This window comes from Pithys albifrons, chromosome 14 (assembly GCF_047495875.1).
Source record: "Pithys albifrons albifrons isolate INPA30051 chromosome 14, PitAlb_v1, whole genome shotgun sequence".
NCBI lineage: Eukaryota > Metazoa > Chordata > Aves > Passeriformes > Thamnophilidae > Pithys > Pithys albifrons.
The window spans coordinates 12,858,090-12,884,238 of record NC_092471.1 but is presented as its reverse complement, the minus strand read 5'-3'; the positions used below and the strand labels follow the sequence as shown (position 1 = coordinate 12,884,238).

Here is a 26,149-nt window from a genome sequence, read left to right as displayed (position 1 = left end):
GTGACGAATCTAGAGAACTCTGAGATTCAGCAGGAAACTAAAAAGGACAGACTAGAAAGCACATCTCAAGCAATTAAAACACAAAGCAATTGAAAAGCAAACCTATCCCTGTAACATATTTCAGTGAGGTTCAGTAAAATACAGAGCCCCATTTCAACCAATCCAGACAGATTTTCTACCCTAGTTTGTACAATGCACCTGCACTATTTTTAGAGTGCATGAAAAAAATAAGCCCATGAAACAAACACTGCATGAGATGCAAAAACATACCCACAAGAACACATACTTCATTTGACTCTCGGATCAAATCAGTGATGTCCACCTTGGGATGGTGCCCCTTTGCATCGCTGAGGCTGGAGCCCTGCTGAACAGCTGCAGGCAAAGGACTGTCCTTGTTGGTGACACTGTCAAAAAATCTGCACAAAGCAAACACACGAGAAGTCAGCAGGAACCAGCTTATCACCAGAAAACAACAGCATTGGCATCTACTGAAGTGCACAGGGAATGGGAAATGGCAAAGAATATGAGGATCAGCAGCAAAGATGTCCTGTAATAGTAACAGAGATATACAAACATCAGAACTGCCCACCCAGAGAAGGTTCCAGCCTTGGGAGGTTTTAAGACTGAGCTAGTCAGTAGCATGGCTGATGTAATCCAGTGCTAGCAGTAATCCTCTCTGGAGTGCAAAGTTAAACTACACTCTTGCCAAGGTCCCTTCCCTTTCTCTGGTTCTCTGACCCATCTAGCAAAGTTGTACTACAGAACTGTGAGAGAGAAAAAGGCTTGTCCTGAACTGTGAATGAGGCAATCTTAATTCCCCCAGACTCATAAGCCAAAGACGTGCCTGATCTGCACCTGTTTGGCAGACCTGCATAACCAGCCTAAACAGATGCAGATTTTACAACAAACCAGGCTGCATGGCCTTGTGTAACAGAAATTACATTTTCCTGAATAATTCTACAGCCCCTACCCCATTCAAACATGTAACATTTAAAAAAAGCCTCACTAAACAGAAATTCTTATCACCAGTTCTTAACAGTCATAATTCTTTAACTCCTATAGCACAGTTGCTTTGCTGTTTTAACACTCCATGATACACAACCACAGCATCAACAACAGAATTTAGGCAGTGTAGCAAAAACTGTGCAATTTTTCTTTGCAATCAATTTAAAAAGCACTTTATGTTGCTAATACAGAACAAACACCTGGTCATGATAATCCTCATCAGTTTGGGGGGGGGGGGGTTGGTATTATTTTACTGCCATTAGCAGCAGAGGATTTAGTAGCCTAAACTACAAGAACTGAGCTGAAGAATATGCTGTCTGTAAACTGATACCTGAACTGTTTGGAATAGTCAGTGTGTTCTAGATTATCTTATGATTAATAAGGAAAACTGCCTTCTATATATAATATAAATTCCAAGTAAAAAGCACATTGCATTTGCTTTGAAATTCACAAAATAATAATGCTTTTAGAAGAACTTGAATGGAGGATGACATTTTCAGAGGATCCAGGCTCTCTTTCCAGCCACCTCTTCCAGAATTTCAGCCAGAGATAACACTTAATTCCTTTGAAGCCTTTGGAAGTCTTGACCAGATGTCTTCTCAGCTGCCCCACAATGACTTATAGAACATATGCAATTATAACAGCTACTACACAGCCCAAAAGAATCACAGTTACACTGATACCTGTTCAGAACAGTGACTGCTTCTGCATCATCCTTACAAGTGAGCAACTTCTCCATGTTGTTTTCCAGCACTGCAAGGCCCAGCTGCAAGATTGCCTTTATTCCATCATAGAAGAAACAGTCCACCACATTGACTGCACTTTCAATAGGCAGCACACTGATAAAAAGGGTAAGGAACCAGGAGAGAGAGACCGAGGAGAAAAAAGTCATGTCCGTCATGTGGTCTGTCAACTGAGGCAGGTGAACCCTGATGAGCTCCTCAAACACTGCCTGATCTACCAAGGCACCTGCAGGGAAAGGATAACAAAACCACCACCCAAATCTTAATACACTTTTCTCAGAGCACCAGCCAGAAATAAAGTCCCTGTCCTAATGCAGCTTTGTTACAAAAGCACACAGGGGCCCAGCTGGAAGCTGTGCACTCCACGCATGGGTCCAGAGCCTCACTCCATGCTTAAAGTGTGTCAGCACTTTGGTGAGTGTGTGGTTAATTCCAGTGACTCTCCTGACAGCCAAAACACCCTCTCTGCAATGAGACAGAAACTTCATATCCAACTTTCTAGAAGAAAGGCATATACACCCATAAGAACTGCATATGAGATCAAAGACTAAGTCTGGACCTGGAGTAACTCCTTTTCCTTTATTTAAGCTGTCTGAGTTTCAAATAAATAGTATGAATTGCAGTTATAATTAAAAAAACCCAATATAATAGTCTAATTGATACTTCCCGAGTAGTTATGCCTAGAGTAATGAAAATATGTGAAAATCACACCCACTCCTATTTAAGGAGGAGCCATGGGATGTTCTCTGTAACCTCCCTTTTCTGCTTCACAATACTGAACCAAATGCAACAGTTTCTCTCCAGTGGTCAGTCCTCAGCTCGTTCCTTACATTTGTTCTTAATTAATGACGATTTACATTCAATTTTAGACAGATAAACAGAGAGATGGATGTTACCAATGATTCGACGATTGAAATAATCGGGGAGCATCCTTTCACAGACAGCAACCAAAAGCCAGAAGGCTTCCTCCTCTTTAGCATACAGCAGAAGCACTGATGTCAGAATATTCATTGCCTGTAACATTTAAACAAGAAAGGAAACACTTACAGGGAAAGATGGTGAAAACACAACTGTTACCATTTGTTAGAATTTACATTTCTGAAAGCATTTTACTGAGTGTTTTTAGTGTGCTGGGATAACCTACAGCCATATCCAGTATAAGATTTTTACTTCTGTATTATTAAATACAGAACAAAGTATTTAAACTATATAAAAATATATTTAAGTGTTACATGTTTAGTTAGAATGCAAATGCATATATGAAGTGGACATGACAAATTCAAGTACAATGTAAAAACTCATGTTACACAGCAGGATGAAATAGGCAAAGTCAGTGAACCAATGAGCAAGAAACCATTACACGTTCTATGACTGACTTTATCAGGTGCTACTATTCTGCCATCATGGGCTAATACTTTGACAACCAACACTAGGACTCTCAAAACTGCAGTACCTGACAATATCCAATCTGAGGATTCCTGTATGCATAAGCTGTAAGAACTCTCCTGAGTGCAGAAATTCCTGTGTCACTTTGAAAAGCAGGATGCTCGGGTAGGGAGCGACGCAAATCTCGTTCGATTTCATCAGTAGCCAAAGTGCACGTTCCCAAGGACTTTTCCACCAACTCAGTGTAATACCCAGGGTTGGATGCCATATCATTTACAGCACCTGTCAATACACAGCATTGTGTGATATTAGAGCACAACAGTAAAGGAGCTGTGTGCTTGTCTGCAATTTATAGAAAAGGTTTTGGCCACTATTGAGGTACTTCATGAACCTCCAGATACTACTGTAGTAATTTAACAGAGTCATTCTACTGAACTTAATGGAAGTCCTCTGAAATTAAAACAGAAAAGCAAAATAAAATAAAGCTTGGAGAAAATCTAAGTCACTTTCTATTATAAAGTTGATTTTGACTTATTGTTGGTTTGTTTTGGGTGGAGGCCTTCCCCTCACCTATAATTTTTGCCCAATGTTTCTGACAGACACAATATATTTTCATTTGTAGAACTGAGAACAGATTAGAAAAACTAGGCAAAGGACTGATACTTACCTAATTAATTCCCTATCTGTTATGTCAACACCTTCTAAGACAGAGATACTGGGTTGGAAACAGGAGTATAAATGCTGATGCAGCTCTCAAAGAACACTAGCAAAGACAGCTCCACAATCACACATCCTCAAAAGGAACAACCATACAGTCGGCTGAATGAGGAGGATAAAATGTATTTGTTATAATAAACAGATCCTCTAGAAGAGGAGAAAGCTCTTCCCAGGAACACATTCCGAGTACAGTTAGCAGGTAAAGTCCTGGGCAGCTCTTCCAAATCTGCAGCTTATTTTCCAAACCTCCACAGGTTTCCTGTGACCCTGATCAAGCCAGTCGCTGCTGCTTTTCCAAGTAGTTCAATGAACAGAAACAGAAGAGCACAGAGGTGTTGCAGAGCAGTGTTTTCCCTCTATTTCCTCAAGTTAAGTGCTGTGACACAGCTGTGTTCAACAGCAGCAGGCCACAAAAGCACACTCAGAATGTGAACAAGAGATCTCATAAGACAGCCCAAAATTCCTGTACATCTCACTGTTTAAATCAAGCATGTAGCAAATAGCTGCTTGTAACTGGGGCCAAAACGTTTTCTGTGTGTCTGGTAACACTATCATCTCAGAAAGCTTAAACCAAAACAACAGTCCCACAAACACGCTTTTCTTTTTAGCAAGAGGCTTTGCTGAAACTGACTGTCCCCTGGAACAGCAAGTATTACTATTATTATGTTTCAATTGAGTTTGCTGTAAAAAAAGAAAATTCTTGTTCATAACTTTAAAGTGTCTTTCTTCAGAAAGATTTGGACAAAGTGCCACAGGTAAGAGCACTTTTTGTCAGACTAGAAGTCAGTAACTAGACTACTGTCAGTAACTAGAACATTCATACAGTAGAGTTCCCAAAAGAATCAATTATACTCGCTATGGAATACCTGAGAAAAGTAGCCAGAGCTCTCCTCTTAATGCCTCTGGGATCCCTCTTACAACCAGGTCTCGGGTCTTCTTTGTTCGAAACATACTGACACCGTGTCCCCGCTCGGCAAAGAGGATGTGCCACGACTGCTCCTTCATTTTTTCTTTCAACTATGAAAAGTAGAAGACATCAAGCACTAAGTACACTGGTAGACTCTCCTCAGGTTTCAGGAGAAAAAGTAAATTTTGCCCCAGTTATATTCATATGAACTGGAAATTACAGAGTTGCATCTGTATTGATGTGTGAAATGAGTGGTGAAGTCAATCAGCAAAACCCAGCCTATGCATAGCCCAAGTCTGGCACAAAATGCCATCTCCTACATGACCTACTATTCCTTAAAGTATATTATTACAAGTCTATACCAGCTCAGACAAAAGGTAAATCTAATTCAGTTTCCCACCTGACAGGAACCAACAACAAGTGTCACAGCACAATAAGGGCAAACAAACATTTGTCTGAAGCAAAACAAATGCTGATCAGGTGCCCCTGCTCATCTGAGGCTCCAGGGCCGAGAGCAGGTGAACACTGACACATTTTCTGTGCATGCAGCCCTAAGATTTAACATTGTTAAAGCAATTAAAGATGTGGAAAGGAAAATTAGATTTTGTCCACTTTTGTTCAAAATACTACAAAAGCAGAATTTAAAAATCTCTACTCGCTTTTGTCCTGTCCAAAGGGTGTTTATTTTCTGATATTTCTAATATAAAAAAAATTATATCTTAATTTACCCAGTTCTACTGAAAGACTTATTTTGAAATAAAATCTGTCTTCTTGCACACACTATGGAAAAGCAAAAATTGGATGTCCTACAGCAAAAACAATTAAATAAACATTCTCCAGAGCATAACTTTGTTAGACAGCAGTGCAAAAGAATGAAGTAAAGAAGAAATCACGTCACTTTCTTATAACTTTCTCTTGGTCCCAAAGAGTTTGTAGTGACTTTGTATCTTGACAATTCATACAGAAATAGAACATGCTCACCATCATAAAACAAACAGCCAACTCTTCCCTGGGGGATGGAAGAGCAGGAGAAATTAGCCCCATGAAGATAAGGCATATCATTATTAAACAAGATGAGCAGAAAATTGAATGGAGCTATGAAGAAGCACCCTGTGGACTCCAAACACAGAAAATGCAGATGAAAGGAGACTGGCAAAGCCCCAGAGGAAATCAGCAGCCTTGCTAGAATACATCTCGGTATACTTCAGTCCTTTCCAATTAGATTCCCAAAACTGTTGACAGTTTTTACCCTTACCATTTTAGAGTCAAGATTCTCAGCATCCTGAGGATGGTACACAGTCATCAGGGCTTCTGTACCGACAGTTTTGCTGTTGTCTCTCTGACCCATCTTTGACGGTCCTTCATCAAAATCCTTTGGATTGTCAGAGGCAGAACCAGCTGCAACCTTGAAAAAAGTTTAACAGTGGTAGTTATAAGTGGCAAACAATCCTCCAAGAAGCAGCACTGATGCCAGACCATCACTGTTTATTATATTAAATTACAGATACCAGATACAGACTTCCAAAATACAGAAAACCAGCAATTCCTGCTCCATACACGTGGGTTTTAGGAGGCAGGACTTGGGAGAAAAAAAACGCATCTCTACAGCCAAAAACTGAATTTTGAAAGAATATTGACAATGACAACTGAAAAAATGATGGGAAAAATACACGGGGAAGTCTGAACATCACCACCAAAAGAAAAACATTCATACAGTGAACTATCCAGAAAAGCTGAGAAGACTTAAAAGTCAGCATTAGAACTAGGATTGTTTTCAAAACCTGATGAAAAACAAGGTAAAAGAATCCAAAATACAATGCATTCACAGCAGCACCACTGTTTAACCCATTCTCTTTCATATGGGCACAGTTATTTTTCCAAATCTTCAAACCAGAGGTACATCACTTAGCATTAGTATGTCAAAACAATGAAGATATAACTCAAAATAAAGTAATCTAAAAGGGAATACCCCTGAGCAGCAAACCTCACCACCTGGGTGTCCAGGGCTCTGCTGCACCCTCATCAGCCCAGCATTTCTGTTGATATCTATCAAATTATCTTGCTTTTAATCCTTAAGAATCTAAACCTCAAGACAGAGATCTTTCTGATTCACTAATTATTTTCTACCAAAAGGTATTTATTTGTTCACTTCTGCAATCTTACAAATGTCTCTTTAGGGGCTACTCCAGCTGATCATACTTAATTCTTTTTCAGGGTAAATTTTTCAAGGAAAAGATACTGCAACTATAATAAATAATGCTTCTTAGGGATGTTTTATCATTGCTTTCTTATTTTTCACACATGAAACTACACATACAGACTTCATATCTAGAAACAACCTTACAGTCATTCCGTCAGCTTCCTGAGTCCAATAGTTAGCTGGCAAAACCCAACACAGTTATCTGTAATTTTATATCACACTGCTGGAATTTTGTTTTAATGTAAATGGTCTGATGGCAAGAAATGAGAACATGGTTTTTGAGAAGAGAAAATTAAAAAGTTTAGACAACTTGAAATCCAGAGGTATAAGGGAGATTGTTACCCATCTTGTGTCCAGAGTCAGGCTTAAGTCTAAGTGTATTGCATTACACAGCAAAACACTGATAATGATACATAAACTCTGAGTAAGACTACATAACCTTACTCCTAGAAACAGGTTTAAGAGATTAGAATTACCAGAGCAGTTACCTCGGTAGCTACGATGTGTTGTGGACTTGCAGTTGCATTGCATTTCATTCTGAGCTTTGCCACAAGCTGTTCAAAATCTCTCACCTCCGTGAAACGAAAAGCTGTTTTTCCTTTGGTACTGATGCTGACTCCTCTGGTGGCTGGATCTGCCTTATCCACCCCTGTGACCTATGAACCAGGGATACGTAAATCAGGCAAGACATTTTACCAGCTTACTTCTAAAAGACAAAGTTGTTAAAAATACATGTGTAAATGAAACAATAGTATGAAGCACCACACAAGCAGAATTAGGAACACAAGTTACAAGTAGAAAGCTTAGTGGCCTGGAGCTATTTTAGCACAAGGTACTAAGTATTACAAAATAGATTTTTGACAGAGTACCAGATATCTTCAAAAAGGTTTTCCCAGCTGTGAGCACTCAGCCTGAGAATCTTGTCTCCTTCTACCTGCTGAAGCTGTTTCTTTTTTTTCTTACCATCCAAAAGCAGACAAAACATGACTTTTGCAAGTAATCAAATGAAACAAGTTTTACAAGACTGAATTTCCACTGGGAACAGCCTGTCAAAGGCAGCTGTCATAACACATGACAGCTGGAGCTGACTTTAATTGCCATGATGGAACAGTTACAGATTAGAGCAGTTAAATACACTTTAATGCTGCAAGTACAAGTGTGACAATCATAAAGATAGAGACTGACTGGCATTGCTGATGCATTCACATTGCTAAAGGTAAAGAATGGAAACCCACTGAAATGAGGCAACCCTGCAGTACTGTAGAACAAATGGTGAGGGCCTGACAGTCCACAAAAATAAATTTAGAGTCAGCTCCTTTCATGCAGCCTCTTCTTGTTTTTCACAGGTTATGGAAGCCTGTATTGCTTGCAGGACTATTTAGAGATAATCAAATAAACTGCTTTATCAAGGTGGGGAACACAAAGTGTATTGCTGAATTAGTACAGTTCACCCCCTATGCCAGGTGTCTTATGTCAGGCAGTGTGTACACAGAGCAAGTAAGGCAATTACAAAGCAATTATGGAACCTCATTAATTTCTAGGCTACTGTAAAATGTATCTGGATATTGATGAAAAGCATTTAACACTGGAAGACTGGACTGTGGCAATGTTCCAGATCACATGAAGTCAGGACAGGGATGGAGACTTGTTTGATTTTTTCCCCCCAAGTCATTCTGCAGTCTGTTATAGAACTCTACAGAAATACCGGTGCTGTGTCCTTTACTTTACAGTCCTTATTCAGTATGTTGGGACTATCAGGGTAATGGCATTGCTACTTAGTCACTTGACAACTGGATTTTCCTACAGACTGTTGAACAGACAGCACTGCTCAGCTGCTGCAAAAAGAATTGCACTACTGAGCCAAGAAACATGGCAGAGTGAGTACTAATCTCCAAGATGCTCCAACCTCTACAAATCTTTACTTTTTATCTCCAGAATCTCTCAGTAACTCAAGAACAAACAAATTTTTTTTAAAAAGTTTGGATTCTGTACCCACCTACAGATATAAAGTAAATAGAGGAAAAGAGGATACAGAAACAAATCTGAAACATGAAAGCAGTTCTGTAAACCTACAAACAGAACTCCTACATGCAGTATCCAGGATAGGGGAAAACATGTGACATCACATAAAGCAAGAAGATTCTAACAAAAATCTGCTAAAATGGCATCAAACTGCACAAGTGCAAAACTGGTGGTGTAACTGGCTGACCTGTAGTTCACGTTACCTCTCTCAGGGGAATGATTACACTGCACAGGCTGCCATCCTGGCTGGCAAAGCAGATGTAGTTTTCTGAAATGCACATTTTCCCATGAGTGTTGTAATGAATGAAAGGAACCCATAAGAAGCACTCATGAACTTCCTTCAGGGTCTCTTCTTTAGGCAGCCTGAAGAATGCACTGAACTGCTCACTGTGGGCACGGCTCTCGAGGCCTCTGGATTAAAACAAAATAAAAAGATAGGAAAGGGGCAAAAATAAGTTTTTAAATGCCTTTACAAATACAAAAATCAAAAATATCTTGGGAAAAGACAGTAAAACATCAGGCTTTCCCATAATCCATGGCATTAATCTGGAGGGTTCAATGTTTTGTGTGAAGAGGCAACAAAGAGTAAGACCACACCTACCTGTACAGCCACTTAACAAAACACTTAAATACATCACTCAATAGGAATAAATTCAATCATGTTCTTGCACAGTAAAGCACTTTGCTGAACCAGGGCCTACATGTAGTGCAGAAAAAGATGCTAACAGCCTAATCTGCTCTCTTTCCCCACACAGCAGAATAATCCATTTAAAATTAAAACAAGTTTTGGCTTGACAGAGGGTTAATTAGGCAGAAATGTAGCACACGTTGTAAACATCTGCCATGGGCTAATTCTTCACAGATAACTGCACCCAGAAATGATGTTTTGGTTGTACAGAAACAACCCACTCCAGCATTGCTACCAAACTGAGGGATCAATTACCCAGGAAACATAACCTAAACCAGGCTTTACTACCTTGGTACTATAAAACTAAATGGCTTTTTTATTCTTATGTCATAGGTGCATGCAGCTTTAAGCAGAAACATTTCTTAGAAAAGTGTTTTATCATCATTTCTAATTTGCAGATAGGTAACATTTTCCAACAGTGTCCCTTTCCATTTTCCAGTTTAGTTCCCTTAGGTGAATATAAAAATCACCTAACAAAACACTTTCTTTTCCTGGTTACACTTCACAGTAAATAGCTGCAGTCCACAGATAAAAACCAGAACATTTGACTGAGAATTTGAACAGCTCTTTAAGGAAAAGGCAATATTTCCTTCAACAGAAACCAGAACTGAAGTGGAATCATAAAGCTACTACAAGGCATAATTACACACCTTCCATGAGAAGCAAGGACCCTGACCACTGAGTTATTTATTTACAATCATGGCTTTCCCACTGCCCAAAAAACTGTTGTAAATAAGGACAGCCATGCACACATCTGCAACTCATTGGTTTCATCACCCACCTCCAGAGGTAGAAAAGCCATGAACTTATCATTTAGACATGTTTATTAAATGATTTATTGTCCACCTGATCCTTCCTCATCAGGTCTCTCTGGTGACACTGTAGCTCCATTCTGAATTTTCTAACCCTAAATGCTGCAAGAACACACTTTTCAAACTACTATAAACGTTACAGTTGGAAAATCAGTTCTTAAGGTTTGATCACACCCTGCCTTCATATAGACCTTGGATCCTGTAAAAATAAATTACAATTGCCCACATGGCTTTGGTCCAACATTTTCATGAAACACTTGGTTAAGAGAACATCACCTTTGCTGAGATTCACAGATCAACCTGAGACAAGGATTCTCTTCTGCTTTGCCTAAACAAGTAGTGGGCCCTGAGCAGATAAACTCCAAGATTACCTCTTGGTGATCTGCAGAGGGTCATGAAGGACTAGATCATTCTCGAATGTCTCCTTGTCAAAAAGTCTCCTAACAGCATAGTTTGCCAGCTGCTCCATGAGGAGGAATGTTTCACTGATGTGCAAAAACATGGAAAAATAATGATCTTCCCCACGAGAGCACACATGAATGCTCTCTGTCAGAATCACATTAGAAGTTTTCTCCAGTTTTGATATTTCATCCCAGGAGATAATAAGTTTTACTGCAAATAAAAATATAAGGAGATGTGAGTCACTTGCCAGTAGCTACTACCCTTATATTAAAAGAAGCAAAGCAGTAGTCAGCAGCACTAGTAAAATACAATTAAGAAACACAGTTAAATGAAAGCACACTTGGAAAGGGCTACAAACTAACAAGCACAAAACTCATTCTCCTCACATTTCCTAAAAAATAATTCCATTAGAGATAGCTTTATAGAAAGAAAAACATTAGAAGACAGACCATGTATGACAATACAAGCTTACAGTACCTATTCTTTGCTCTTATGTGAAACTGCAAATGGCCAACACCCCATCACATGAGCCAACCCCCTCCAACAGCTCACAAAGAGAGCTGCTTAAATTAAATTAAATCAATTATGTATTGGCATGTAGAGAAACTGTGCTCATTAGCTATGGCATTTCCTAGTACAGATCAAAATTAGCTTTGAAAGGATCCTACTTTCTTTTGCTCTACATTTTTCACATAAATACAGTTATAGTTCACAATATTTGAGGCATTTGTTTGGGCATTTAAAACTGATGTTACACAGGAAAAACAAGGTATGTGGAATTACCACCAGTGTGCAGTGCACTCGTGTGAAATATTAAGCCTGTGTGTGAAGAAGTTACTGTTATCATCACAGACTGAACTAAAGATGATGGACAGCTTTTAGCTACAGTCAGCTGCAACTGTCTGTCTTCTTCCTGATGCTTGTATGGAGGAAGTAAACTAATGGTTACACAAATGTATTCATTTCCATAAATTATTTTATGTTGGCAGTTTTTTTCTCTTCTGTGTTGAAAACTGCTCACATGGCAAAATAGCTCCCCTTAGGAAAGATTCTTCCTAATCTGAAAGACAGCAGTAAAGCATGAAGGGACCAGGCTTAGCATCCAGGCTTACGTACTTTCTGCTCCAAGCAAAAATGAGTAAAAGCTGAGGAAGTTAGTACTGAGATAAAGCCATCCTTGACAGGGCACTCTGCCCTTCCAGTAACTGCATGAGTAATAGGTAATCAACTTCTCCTGCTCCGGTAATCCAAAACACTTCTCAAACTTCATAAGACCTTCACGAAACTTCTCAGGATCATCTTCTTTTACAAAAGAACCTTTTCCCTCTTCAGCAATCAACCCCTAAAAGAAAAAAATCCTGTTATTTTATATTTGCATCCATGTGGGTGGGTGTCATATATGCACTTGCCCACACACAGTACAGCATTCTCCAAACAGGAGAGTTAAGTTCAGAACAGGAAGAACAGCCTAAGGATCAGAACACAGGTCACAAATCAAATGTGCTATTTCAGACTCACTCACCAAGCCTCCCACACAACTTAAGCAAGACACACATTCCCAGGCCTCCTCTTCTAAAACAGACATATTTTCCTCACCTAATCCCATGAGTTCCTAGGCTAAATATCCAGCATATATAGAGTGGATCGTTGCACCTTCACAAAAATAGACCATATACTTCCCAGGCACAGTTAAATTATCATGAAATAATTTATCAACCATTTTAGACACCTATCTAAAGGCATTTATCATTTACCAAGAGGAGTTTATGTCAAACAACCTAACTTAGTTGTAGGGCAGAGAAACACGAACAATTGTGCATGTTAAAGTTAACAATCACATACTATTCAACCAGAAGTAGGCAGCATTACAATGCTGCCCTTGGATATTCTACAGAGGACATATTATTCATGTATGGTTAGAGGAAAAAAACCACTTAGCCTTTCCCAATGACGTCATGTGCCTGTTACTTACTCTTATCTTTCCTTGAACAAAGCTTGTAATATCTTCATTTGAATCAAATACTGATAAAGTCTTCATAACATTGTGTTCTAACCACTCCCAGTGCTCTGTTATTTCTTCTCTGCTGGATCCTGATTAAACAAGAAAATTAGTATTCCTTAAAATTAGAATAGACCTTAATCATTTCATTAGAAGTATTAATGAAGAGAACACTTAGCAAACTCCCCAGTTGCAGAGTAATTTAGATACACAAGTCCAAATCACAAGTCTCAAATTCCTTGTTCCTCTTGTGTGCACTGCAAAGGTACTCATTGTACATTAAACGTGTGCAATGCTGTGTTTTTATCTCTCAAGTCCTTCATGCAGCTCTGTTTCTGGCCTTTAGATCCAGAAGCATTGTAGCTTTGTCAACACTGTGTGGCTCAGTGCTGAAGCCTCCCTTGGACTGACAGGTCCTTCCTTCCAGCAGCGCCTCCCCAACACGGACTCAGCATCACTGCAACACTCCCAGTCCAACAGTCTGGCATGTGGGAGAGGTGAGAGCAAACACAGGAGACTCAGAGGAAAACGACATCTAGGTCTTAGATATCATCAGCTTTGATCCCTGGCCCGTAACAGTTTCCAGAGCAGAACTTCAAGACTGGGACCCACTGTGCAAAATCCCTTCTAACACGTGTGTGGATGCAAAGCAAACATCACTGGGAGGCAGCAAAGATTGAGATGACACGAGTGAAACAGCAGAGACTGAGCAAATTCAATACCCAGGTCAGTGCTTTAAAGACAGTGACTCCCCATCAGATGCTGGGGGACAAGGAGAGGGAAAGAAAGAGAAGAATTTACACAGGTTTGAAAAAAAGCATTCTAGAATATAAATTATTTGGCAGCTTCATCCTCCACAAGAATGCTCACAAATCAAATCAGTCAGTGTAATTACACACTACCCATACCCCCAAGCAAGAACACACCTTTAACAATTGCTTTTTTCTCAGCTTACTTTTAAAAGCTAATTAAACAACTTTCAACAGACTCCACAGAATTAATTAAAGCGTCCTTGAGAATAAATAGAAATTGCTCTAAATACAGTTAAACAGTCAGACTGTGTTACACTGGGTGGATTTGCACAACACTTAAAAAATTGTATGAAGAGTAATTAACGTAGCAATTAAATACCAAAAGTAATTATTTTTCTCAGACTACACGTGTGGACCACAGTGTGAATCACAAAGACAGAGATGACACAGGAAAGATGAAACTATTTAATAATTGTTTAAATTATTCAGAAGCCCTGTTTGGATCCTTTACCCGTAACAGCAGAAACGGTGTCATCTCATCAACTCCTGCAAGGAAGAAACAATCTGTTTGCCAACACAAAGTACAATTATATTATTTAGCCATTTTTGTGAAGTATATTTAGGCAGCACAGAATTTATATAAATTCAGTCCTAAAATGAAGATCACCCTTTGTCATTTCCCAAGGGCTGACCTGATGGCAGTGGAATTCCCCAGAATATACTCCCAACACACGTAACAAGTACCTTTTTGATAGCATGTCACCATCGGTTCTGACTAACTCAGAAGTGGTCCTGAAATGTTATTTACTGTCAATTTACAGACTGTTCAAATTCCATCCACTTCATAAGGCTGCCCTTTTCAAGTGACATGCAGTGAATTACATTAAATTAAAGCTACAAGAACAAATCTATATTTAGAAGACAGCTAACTACATACAAAAGACAGCAAGAGGCACAAGGTTTCATTTAAGGTGATGCAATGAAGATTCCTAAAAAAGAGGTAACAGCAAAATCCAATTACTCATGCACATAAGTGTTTGCAAAATGGGAGATTTCCTGAAAAACTCATCTTTTGCCACAGGCAACTAAAAGGAAGGCTGAGAGCACAGAAAAGTTTAGATGGAGTCTTGCTTCCTTAAAGAACACTACTAATTAAGAAACATCAAAGCATGGAAAAATTAATTAAAATACATGGTTCTCTTTCCCTGCAATGTAGATGCATTCAGAGTTTTCAAAAAGCCCAATAAATAGATTAATTCCACAACAATTACTCTTTAGCATTAGACCCCATGTCAATATTAATTGATATCAATATGAAGACAAGACCATGACTCAGAAGAAAAATCAATGATGAATGCAAAGAATAAAAGACTCCTGTCAAATTTAGGAATGGAGGTCTCTTTGGACACCCACTAGTTAAGCAGCATGCATAATACAATTAAGACTTCATTTTCAGGAGAAGGTAAAAAACTTAAAACGAAAATAAAAAAGTTTAAAAAAAGAAATCAAAACAAAGCAAACAACCATCTCCCAACAACACAACAAAATAAACCCTCTGTGGCACTCTATCAAAAGTCATGGTCTAGAAAAAATCATATACTCTACCCTCAAGGTTAATTTACCTTTCCACTCCTACTGATTAATAATGCAACATGAAAAAGAACTTCTAACACTACAGGAGCAACAATTCAGCTCTGGCCATGACTGAGAACCTGGCTTGTTTTAACATGCAAAGGCAAAGCAGACAAAAGTATTTGGATAAGCAGCTACTGTTATCCCTACCTAGAGTACACTTTGGGATAAACTTGACCCTTGGGAGTCCATCCTGAACTGTGTCAAGTTATAATTGCAGCGTACAGAAAAAAAGATTGTGCCTCCATCATTCATCAGTGCCCAAAGGTCTTGGTAGCTGATCACAGAATCATAGAATGAATTGGGTTGGAAAAGACCTCTTAGATCATCAAGTCCAACCCTTGGTCCAACTCCAGTCCCTTTATCAGATCATGGCACTCAGTGCCATGGCCAATCTCAGTTGAAAAACCTCCAGGGGTGGGGAATCCACCCCCTCTCTGGGCAGGCCATTCCAATGCCTGAGCACTCTCTCTGGAAAGAATTTTTTTCTGATTTCCAACTTAAATTTCCCCTGGCAGAGCTTGAGCCTGTGCCCCCTTGTCCTATTGCTGAGTGCCTGAGAGAAGAGACCATCCCCACCTGGCTAGAACTTCCCTTCAGGGAGTGGACCACCTGCAGAAAGGAGATCAAAAGGTGTAATAGGAAGAGTCCATAGATCTATTCTGAACAACTGGAACCACACATTGCTGTCAATCTCAGGTTCACAAATGATTTCAAACCAATTAGAGGTAACAAGAATGAATACTGGATACAGGCGGATTAACCCAAAACGTGCCCTCCCCTCTCCCTGCACAGCCCCCGCGGCTCCGGGGGCACAGCACGTACCACACGCGATGGACCAGTAGACCTGAGAGTCGGGGGTCTGGTGCAGGATGCGAAACGGGGCCACTTTCGATGTCGAGTCCAGCACTGCATCCAACGTTCCCACAAGAAGACCTGTTGCATTCAAGAAAATGGACACAGCACAGTGAAACTAAAGGTTTGAAAGGTACACTCCCCTCGGATTCGTATCTTAAGGAATGGGAATGCTGCCCACGTAAGGACGCAAGGACTCTGAGTAAATAAGCAACACAACCAAGTCAAGGGCAAAGTACTCCCAGAAGAACTTCTTTGGGAGCTGATGATATTTAGGGCCAGTAAAAGGCTTTGCAGACACACAATAAGGGTGAAGAAGGTTTTTCATATGACACCTATGGAAGCAAACCCACGCAGGATGGGAAACCAGAGGACAACTGTAAACGTAACAGGGCAGCTCCCAGCCTTCAGTGAGCACAAGCAGTAATTGAACCACCTCTTAATTAGTCATTTACTGTTGTTCTGTTTTCCAGTCACAGGAAAGAGCCTTAGAACACTGTAATTGGCTATGTCACCTCCCTGCCACTAAGTGTTGAATTAGCATCCATTAAACAGAGTTCAGAACAAAATACACTAATTTCATTAGGTTGTCAGATTTTATCTCTCCAGAACTGGGAGATGTTTCCTGGGAAAATGAGTGTGCATTTGGTATTGGTGAGCAAAATCATTCTCTCTCGCTGCACAGCAATAATATTATTAGCCCAGATATCTTAACAGTTCCTTTAAAATCTAAGAATCAGGGAATTCTAAAAGAAAAATCCATACTGAAGAAATGATACAAGCTTTAGGTTCCTGATGCACAATAAAACCTTTTCTTCTTCCAACAGAAACAAAAATCCAAGCAAGAGGATTTTATGCTTCTTTCCTGTATTTCCTATGTTTGTGTCCTCCTAATTGGAAAGTTCACCTGAAGCAACACAACACAAGGCTCTGGTTCTCCTGAAGAAGAACAACCCAGTAAGAGATGAGATTACCTAAAAAAGCATGACACAAATTACCCAAAGAGATGCTGTAAAATCTGTTCCACAAACCTGCTGAGATCATGGATGCAAAGCATTCCCAGAAAAATGTTATTACGGCAGAGACCTGGCATGCAAAGTTATCCCTTATAGCACTTCAAATCTTTAAATTCCTTCTCTGTTTATTGGGAAATAATCTTTTGATTCTGGCTTTTAATATACCATAGAGACCCTAGATTTAGACAATTTCAAATGCACTCCTGAAGTTATTTCAAAAATTTCAGGTTGGCTTCTTGTACTTTGCATTCCATTATCCTTCCAATAAAGCCTTCTCAAATTCTGAAAAATATCAGTGGTGAAAGAATACTAGAAAGTAAAATAAGGCAAAGTTGAGAAGTCTAGACACTCATCCTCTGTTTTCCTAAGGATACACTTCCAGCATAAAGCCTGTGGGACTACCTTCCTATGACAATCCAAGTTCCAGAATGTTTTTGCTTCTCTACAAACACATAGAAGTAAAAAATTATAAGAAACACACACAAACAAACAAACAGACAAACAAAAACAGCAACAAAACCCAAAACAGACCAGTACATTACTTCAAACAAAAACACTCTCTGGTATTTCTGCAATTCATGGATTGCAAGTTGCTGTTGGAAAGTAAAATTATTTTGTAGTTCCTGACTGAAGAAAGACATTGAATAAGTAACAACATTCATGTCTGTTTAAAGAGCTTTGGCTCACTGAATGGGTCATGACTGTGATTGGATCTCATAGTTGGCTTTGCTTCAGCAGATGTTGCATCATTTCATTCACAATTCTCCTAATAACATTTTCTGTTATAATACACAGTACAAGGATATTTTTGAGCATTTACAAAAAAGAAAGCAGCACTCCTCAAAATGCCATCACAGCTTCTGTCTACTTGTAAGGACATCAGATTTTAGACACAATAAGTTGTGCCAGGTGGGTATCTGTCACTTCAGCAGTCCCACCAGACAGTGCTGCTGTGTCCAGGAATGGGATCTGAGACAACAAACAGGTTTGTGCTTCAGCCAATCAACCTCCCCTCAGCACAGCACAAATTCCATGGCTGTGTCTGCTGGCACAACTGTGAGGAATAAGCAGAGGCTCCCTCACCTCCTTACCCTAGTCCTGAAAGTTCCATGAGTTTGGAATACTTTATTACCAATCAGGGTTTCTCTACACTCAAGTTCTTGGGTTCCTCTCAGAAAGCACTTCATTGGATTGCTATTTCCCAATGGGAACCAACTTTAGGAACAAGCTACAGAGGGTCACTTACTTTCTTTCATCTCTGCTCTAAGCAAGATCCCAGTTTCCCCCAGGATTCCACCTAAATCATCCTCCTGCCTTGCTCAGGGAATGACTTCAGCTGTGAAGGTGATGCACATTTAAATGGAAAAAGGACTCTGCTTTTAGAAAACATTTTCAGTTCCATAGCTGTTTGAGTAAAAATACTGGGAAATACCCTGTTTCCTTCAGTAAATAGGATAAAATACCCTAGGAAACAAAACAGAGGGCAAGGAACCAGGCACTCAGCAATAGGACAAGGGGTCAGGGGATCAAGCTCTGCCAGGAGAAATTTAAGTTGAAGATCAGAAAAAATTCTTTCCAGAGAGAGTAATCAGGCATTGGAATGGACTGCCCAGAGAGGGGGTGGATTCCCCATCCCTGGAGGTTTTTAACCTGAGCTTGGCCGTGGCACTGAGTGCCATGATCTGGTAAAGGGACTGGAGTTGGACCAAGGGTTGGACTTGATGATCTCGGAGGTCTTTTCCAACCCAATCAATTCTATGACTCTAGGAATCCAGAATAGCTTTGGAATAAGGATGTGTTCTTCCCTGGAGTCTATAAAAGACTTGATTAGCATAATACCAACATTTGCTCAGAGATATGCCCCCAAACCTATCACAAATGAATTCTGCTCTCAGTCGTACCAAGTTAGGACAATAAATCGATACGTTACTCATCAATAACTAGCCAGCATTTTGCCATTTGGAAGCAACACCACTTTGTTCTTCTATATTTATTTCAACAAATACATCAAGAGAGTACTAATATTGGCAGGGGTTTTTGGTCATTTTCAACTCACAATCTCAAAGGTAATTTCTCCTGGAATAGCATCAGTTTCCAGCTTTTTTACTGTTATGGATCTGCTTTATTTATAACCATCTTACTCCTTCCTATTCCTTGTGGGACGAGTGTAATGCAAATACTAATATCAGTTTCCTTCTACAGATGAATGATCAGAAGCAAAGAAAACATGCTTCTGTCTTTTTTTAAAAAGAGCACCATTCTTCTGAAGCAAAGACAGCACAGGCCTGGTCTCTCTTCTAATACATAACAGTGCCTTTGAGGTCAGTAATTAACTACATTAAAAGTGGATCAGACAGTCCCCTGATTTGCTACATTAAAAGTGTTAAGGAACATAAAATATTTATATGACTTACTGTAAGAGTTCTGTACTAACAGAAATGTTCTATCAGCACAACCCTGGGCAGCTCCATTACAGCAAGGATTTGGAACAGCAGACACGTTGATGTGCAATTGAGTTCTCGCTCTTTATTTACATCGTCATAAACAGGAGCTGTTGGAAAATACTGTAAAAGGTCTCCCTGAGTGGCCACAACTGCAGAAAGTGACAATCTACAGCTGCAGCCAACACTGCTCCCTTCTACAACCTGAAGAATTCACAGGGTCATCACAGCAGAACCAAAGAAGAAAAAAGACTGTAAACCAAGTTTGTGATAGAGAGCCACAGTGGGCTGGCCCTGGCCCGATGTCACGTACCCACCAAGGTGCTCTATCAGTTCCCTCACCAGCTGAACAGGGGGAGAAAAAATATGACAGAAGCTCAAAAATGCAGGTTCATCCAAACCAAACTACAGCAGATGCACCGGAACTTCTACACAGGCTTCTCCAGTGCAGGATCCAGCACCAGGGGAGGAACACTCCAGAGTGAACTGCTAAATTCAAGGCAGGAGACCTAAACTGTCAATCCTTACTACAGTAAATATTTCTTTACAGAGACAGGATAAAGCTTCACTCTGTAACAGGAACTACTTTCACAGAGCATTTTGGTTCCTTTTTTTTTTTTAATAGACTGAAGTCCCAGTTTTCATACAATAAAGGTAAAAAATACAGAGCATCTAAACCATGAAAAGACATTGTCTCTGTGTATTTGATTAAAAACACTTGTGAACAATTTGTAAATAATACCCCTTTTCCAACATTCTCAAATTAAGCACAGAACTCTTTTTTGACTTAATTTTATTTCCTAAGTGAGTCTGATCTCATGACTAAGAAACTTCAGCTTAAGGAAATACTGAGCATGGCCCAAGACAGAAATAATCCTAGTAAATTCAGATGTAAAACATGTCAGTTTAAGCCTTCAGTGCCAAATGATTTCATGTCCATTTACAGTAACTCAAGTGCATTATGGTCACTGGTTATGACTCAGGTAAGACAACAGTAATTCTACTAAACTAAGGTGTGTATCCAAGCCCTCATGTGGCCACCTACCTTGCTTCTACGTGGCAATAAAAACATCCTTGAAAGAAGAGAAAATCAGAAGCACAACTGTGAAAAAAGGTAACTATTGGTCTACTTGGTAGGTACACAGAAAAGTATTGCAAGTCTCACAGCTCCTCTTTGTTTTTCCTGCTGTACAGCTAAAAAGCTGTCTGACAGGAACTGGGAAGCACATGCTGGTCATTTTTCCACCTGTCATCCCCAAATGTAAACATGAATCTTAAAAGAGTGGTGTTATGTGTCTCACCAATACATGCACTGCAAAATAATCTCTGCAACAGCTGCTGAAAAAAAAATGCAGCCAAGATAGTTTCAGACCTTCACTAACCAGTATGTTTCCCGTTTGATTCCTGTCACAGTTGAGGGCTGGCAGCAAGGAAGCCACACCAAAAGCTCTGTGTGCACCAGCAGGTATAAATTATTTCAGTCATATTCTACCACTGTATATTTAGTGATGTCACAGCCCAGACGGGGGGGGGTGGAAAAGGAAATAATGTCTTTGTGCTGTAGACTGGGCCTGGCTACATCACAAAGTTCCTCTCCCATTCTGCAGTTCCTACCAAAATTACTTTCTTTCCATTTGTACAAGATCACCAAGTACTTTTTCAATTGGTCCACCACGAAATTTTGTTAGACAAGGTCCTTGCCATTGACATCCACAACCGATACGGCAACTTCTATCAGATGGCAGAGAAGGAAGATCTCCCCAGAGCCCACATCCCTGCCCAGCTCTGTCCCCCTTTCTCCCAAATCCCTGTGTGTGCAAGCCAGCTGGCAGGGGCTCAGCCAACAAGCTTCTAAACAGTGGGAACACCAGCATGGGCCTTTCCCAGATTCAGGATGGCAATAACCACCCCAGGAGATCCAGGACTTGGGAGAGTCACAGGTTTTTCCCTACCTTTTTAAGCATGGCATATACAACAGGCAGGGAAGATGAGTTCCAACCATACATTTCACTGATAAGTTCTTCTCTTAGACCTGCATTTTACTTATCTTTCTCAAGCAGAAAGAGGCAAATTGAAACAGTGGAAGCAGAAAACAAACAATTTGCTTGCTCACATTTACATGAAATACTGGAATTTTATGACACCACATGCTCATTCACATCACTACTCCTGGAATGCCCATCTTCTAATTAAGGTCCTGCCTAAATTAAAACCAAAGCAAAAGCTTTGTGACCAGCATGCTTAATCTCACTAGACCTTGGTTTACCACATGCATTCCCAACTATATTCTTATCCATACACTCTGGAAAACCTGAGCAGCTCTCCCAGAGTGGCTCTCCAGAAGACAGAACAACCAGAGGACAGCCACACAGTTTCACTGCCAGACATGCAGGAGCACACACTGGGACAGTCCATCACGTGATGAATTATCCAGAGAACCAGTCAGACAGGGTACAGCATCTGTATCCTTAGGGGAGGTCTAAAATGGAAACACAATGAAATGTAAAGTTAAGCAGGTGCACACCTGTGGGAAGAGGGTTGAGACTGAGCACAACCTGCACAAGGTGTTTCTGTACAGTGTTACCCACTGAGCCAGCTCAGAGCTGTGCAGGGTGTGCACTCAGGCCACAACAGCTCCCTGTGTCACCTCCAGATCACAAACTGGTCCTGCTGTCAGTCCAGAGGGCTCCTACAAACCAATCCAACTGCAGCCTTCATTCCACACCTAGAACTGCCCCGGAATGGCCAGCCTTCCCTCAGGTAAGCACCTCTGCTGTCGTTTATCTTTTCCTTCTTGCTCTGTACCCTTCTCCAAGCACTGGCTGCTTCCTCAAAACTCACATCTCCCCTCCTTAAAGCTTGTCCAACCAAGTGTATTCCTGCATTTCTGGGAATCCTATGCTACCACCTCCTCAATCAGTCCCCACAACTGCTACTCAAACCCTGCAGCACTGCCCATCCTTCTCCCCACTCCTGTCCTGAGGCACTGCCCCTCTCTTCCCTCACGACTCAGTCTTGCACTGCTGCCTGCCCCTTTCGCTCTTAATCCCTCACCAGTCACCTCCAGCCTTGTCTCACCAGCTGCAAAGTGCTCTTCAGAACACAATTTCACTGCACATTTGTGAGGACTTCCTAAGGCAACAGCTGTGCTTTTCTTTTTCCTGAAGGAAGTGCTAATTTTCTCAAGTGACACACAGCAACATTAAATTAAACTTAGGCACAGCAAATCATGCTGGCATAGATCTGTCTAGGAGGTTTGACTATTTCAAAACCTGCCATCACAAATGTAACTGCATTTTTATCCTATTGTCCTGTTAGTCTTTCTTAAGAACGTCTCATTCTTTTTGTTTCTGTCCAGTGAAAAACTTGACTTTCTCAGATGAAATCTGTAAGTCTGTAAGAAAAGCTAAAGAAATGAACCATGCAATGCCACATAAAAAAAAACATAGCACAGCAACTACCCCATCCGAGTGTTGTCCCACAGTGCCAAAAGCCACTAAGGATGGGAAAGCAGAGACCAAAATCTGAAGGGCACTAGGAAGACTCAGCTGCCTGCCCAGCTGTGAGTCTATGAAGAGGTTTTCAGACGAACAACTAATTCCAGCTCTCATTGTTCCATTTTAATCACAGTCCTTAATTTTATCACACAAAAAGACAACCTTCATATCAAATCCATTTCCTTGCCTTCCAAATGTATCAAGGCAGAGAACAGACCATCAAGCCTGATCCTCACAAGACTTCCAAGCTTGCAATGTATCACCCTTGGTTCTAAGCCAAAGTCTGACATTATCTATCTATAATACTATGATATGCCTGTAAGACAACCAGGGATTTTGGGATGCTTTCTTTTCACACTGCACCCTGCCAGGGGTTCAGATGCCAATGAAGAAGGTCCCACCTCCAGCTGTGAGGTCCATTTCTACCTGTGAAATTCACCAGTCAGAAGTTTGGACTTTTTGATTCTGCCCAGCAGAATTAATAAATGTTTCCACAAGACAATCAGGCTCATTTTCAACATAGCTTGCTTTAGGATGGCACAATTAGAACCCAGAGAACCCAGAGGGATGCAACTCCTGCAAAACACTCAAGAACCACATCCACCACAGAATAACTTTGTGCTGATTCCCTGTAGCTCTTTACTCCTTGACAGGGTCAATGCCAGACTCCACCAGGCTATGAAGGAGTCAATGCTAGTCAGAACAGCCACTGCCACACTGAGGTCTGGATGATAGCAGGGGCCCCTGCGGTGCTGAATGATACAAACAATTAAAAACAGGAACTCAGCTCCGTACTTTGAGGTCGTTGTGGAATAAAGTTTATTATACCGTGCTCAATGCCACTTTCCTGACCCACCTCTCCATCACATCATATACCTGCTTTTAAAATAAGTGGTCAGAAATGCCTGAGTAGGAGCTCATCACCAGCAGCCCCAGAGGCACACAGAAAAAGGCACTTGGAAACGAGCACTTTGCCAAAACAAGGCCGAGTAGCCGTTCTGCAGGCGGAGCTGCCGTGGGGCTGTGTGGGGCTGTGCGGAGCTCTCACAGCCTGTGCAGGGCTGTGCGGGGCTGTGCGGGGCTGTCACAGCCTTTGCGGGGCTGTGAGGACCTGCGAGGAGCTGTGCGCAGCTGTCACAGCCTGTGCGGGGCTGTGAGGACCTCCGAGGAGCTGTGCGGGGCTGTCACAGCCTGTGCGGGGCTGTCACAGACTATGCGGGGCTGTGCGGGCTGTGCCGCCCGCACCCTCCGGCCCCGCCGGGCACTGCTGCACCTGCGGCCGCGCCCCGCGGGGAAAACCGCGACAGCACAGCCCCATGAGACACCCAGGAGGGTCCAGGGCTCCCGAACTCGGCCAGGCGCCCTTTCGGCCCCTCTGCCCGGGTGTCCCAGGGCCGGCAGAGTCCCCTCACCGCCAGCCCTGCCCCGACCTCGGCTGTACCTGCCAGTCCGCCGCCGCCCTCCTCGCCGTAGCCCCGCCGCCGCTGCAGCACGAAATACTGGTTGGAGCGCTCCTGCACCCACAGCTTGAGAGCATTTTTCAGCAGCACCTCCTCGGGCTTCAGCCACATCGCGCGGCCCCTGACGGCGTTTCCCTTCGCCCCGGACCCGGACCCGCTCCGCGTCCGCTGCCGCGGTGCCAGGAGCGGAGAGCGGGGGGCGGCTCCGTTCCGAGGCATTCTGGGAGTTGTAGTCACTGCTGCCGGAGGCGCCGCACAGCGCCGCTGTCTCAGAACTACAGCTCCCGGCGGGCCCTGCGCGGTCCGGCCGCGTGGCGGCGCTGACGGGGCGGGGGGAGCAGCGGGGGGGGCACCGCTCGGGGCCCGTCGGGGGGTCCCGGCACTGCCCTCGATGCGGGGGGAGACCCTGGGACTGCCCTCGGTGCGGGGATCGGTGGGGAGATCCCGGCACTACCCCCTTTGCGGGGATCGGGGGGGTCCCGGCGCTGCCCCGCTGCGGAGATCGGGCCGTCCCGGCCCTGCCCCCGGTGCGGGCAGAGGCTCTTGTGCCGCTCCCGCTCGCCGCCCCTGCCCTGCCCGCGCTGCTGTGGCCGCTCTGCCCGTGGCACGAGTCCCGCGCTCAGTCCTGGGCAATCCTGGCTCCATTCCCGCAGCACAGACGGCACCACGGGCGGTGTTTGGCTCCCGGGTGTGCCGCGGAGACTGGAGCAAGAAGGGGACCCACACGGCACCCCAGACCCAGCCGGGAGCAACCTGTCTATTTACCCTTCACATTATAAAATGGCAATCGGCCTCACCGCTTCTGTCACACAACACCGTTTCGTGTAAAGTGGACTTTACAATTGCCTTAACAAAAGCTGGGCTCGGGGTCTCAGTATTTTCATGATTTACCTGCAAGACCTTCAGTGTTTGTCCTCAATGACTGGCTCTTCAGATTATTTACTGGCTGACTTTACCAATTGTTCAATTTATCCCATTAAGGAACAAGACAGTGCCTTTCATACCTATAGGGACTGCACTTGCTGATCAGCTCTTACTGTAGTACTGCCTTCATGTCTTCTCCTGATTTCACAGAATCATCATAAAATGGTTTAGGGTGGAAGGGACCTTTAAAATCATCCACTTCCAACCCTCCTGTCATGGGCAGGAACACCTTCCACTAGACAAAGTTGCTCCAAGCCCCATCCAGCCTGGCCTTGAACTCTTCCAGGGACTGGGCAGCAACAGCTTCTCTGAGCAACCTGTGCCAGTGCCTCACCACACTCACAGGGAAGAATTTCTTCCTAACATCTACTGTATATCTGCTCTCTGTCACTTTAAAGCCATTGCCTCTTGTCCTGTCACTACACTCCCTTGTAAAAAGTCCCCTTCCATCTTTCCTGTAGGCTCCCTTTAAGTACTGGAAGGCCCCAATTATGTCCCCGTGAAGCCAAGCTGAACAACCCCAATTCTCGCAGCTCTTCCCTGTAGGAGAGGTGCTCTGTCCCTCTCTAATCACCTTGTTGACCTCCTTCTCCTCCAAATAGGTCGATGTCCTTCCTGTGCTGGGGCCCTCAGTGCTGGATGCAGCGCTGCAGGTGGGGTCTCACCAGAGCAGAGCAGAATGTCCTCCCTT

At 42.2% G+C, this 26,149-nt stretch overlaps 1 protein-coding gene across 3 annotated transcripts in view; it reads right to left on the bottom strand.

Moving 5' to 3' along the window:
• Positions 1-24,716, bottom strand: part of TBC1D8B (TBC1 domain family member 8B) — a 38,280-nt gene extending 13,564 nt beyond the window's left edge. The window contains exons 1-13 of one of the 3 annotated variants that reach the window (XM_071569535.1): positions 24,516-24,716; positions 16,091-16,201; positions 12,855-12,973; positions 11,999-12,224; positions 10,852-11,092; positions 9,184-9,391; positions 7,447-7,614; positions 6,014-6,163; positions 4,718-4,868; positions 3,202-3,416; positions 2,645-2,762; positions 1,689-1,974; positions 275-416 (exon numbers count right to left, since the gene is read on the bottom strand). In XM_071569535.1, the coding sequence (XP_071425636.1) occupies positions 275-416; positions 1,689-1,974; positions 2,645-2,762; positions 3,202-3,416; positions 4,718-4,868; positions 6,014-6,163; positions 7,447-7,614; positions 9,184-9,391; positions 10,852-11,092; positions 11,999-12,224; positions 12,855-12,973; positions 16,091-16,201; positions 24,516-24,645 (2,265 nt within the window). In that variant the 5' untranslated portion in view covers positions 24,646-24,716. Of the gene's footprint in view, positions 1-270; positions 417-1,688; positions 1,975-2,644; positions 2,763-3,201; positions 3,417-4,717; positions 4,869-6,013; positions 6,164-7,446; positions 7,615-9,183; positions 9,392-10,851; positions 11,093-11,998; positions 12,225-12,854; positions 12,974-16,090; positions 16,202-24,515 lie in introns of all 3 variants that reach the window. The other 2 variants (XM_071569537.1, XM_071569538.1) reach the window with 2 other exon arrangements.
• Positions 24,717-26,149: the final 1,433 nt, after the last annotated feature.